Below are 243 nucleotides of genomic sequence, written 5' to 3' on the forward strand. Positions count from 1 at the left end.
CGTAGCAGCAACAAGAACAGCACCAGCAGCAGCAGCAGCACAAGCAGCAACTGCAGCAGCAGCAGCAGCAGCAGCAGCAACAGCAGCAACAGCAGCAGCAGCAGCAGCAAAAATATATATATGTGTCTCCGCAGGCGAAGCCCCCATCTCTGTCTCCTGGCTCTGTTTCCTCCTCGAGCCCTTCTCCCCCCCTCACCAGCAGCAGCAGCAGCAGCAGCAGCAGCAGCAGCAGCAGCAGCAGCA

At 59.3% G+C, this 243-nt stretch overlaps 1 protein-coding gene across 1 annotated transcript in view; it reads left to right on the forward strand.

The window, feature by feature from the left end:
• EMH_0028150 (cytochrome c oxidase, putative) overlaps positions 1 to 243 on the forward strand; it is a gene marked incomplete at both ends in the record, with an annotated part of 6,438 nt that overhangs the window by 1,054 nt on the left and 5,141 nt on the right. Inside the window, one exon of the mRNA XM_013494125.1 lies at positions 1 to 241. Coding sequence (XP_013349579.1) covers positions 1 to 241 — 241 coding nt within the window. The remainder of the gene's footprint in view (positions 242 to 243) is intronic.

The sequence above is a fragment of the Eimeria mitis genome, genomic scaffold, assembly GCF_000499745.2.
Source record: "Eimeria mitis Houghton genomic scaffold, Emh_scaff1041, whole genome shotgun sequence".
Classification (NCBI taxonomy): domain Eukaryota; phylum Apicomplexa; class Conoidasida; order Eucoccidiorida; family Eimeriidae; genus Eimeria; species Eimeria mitis.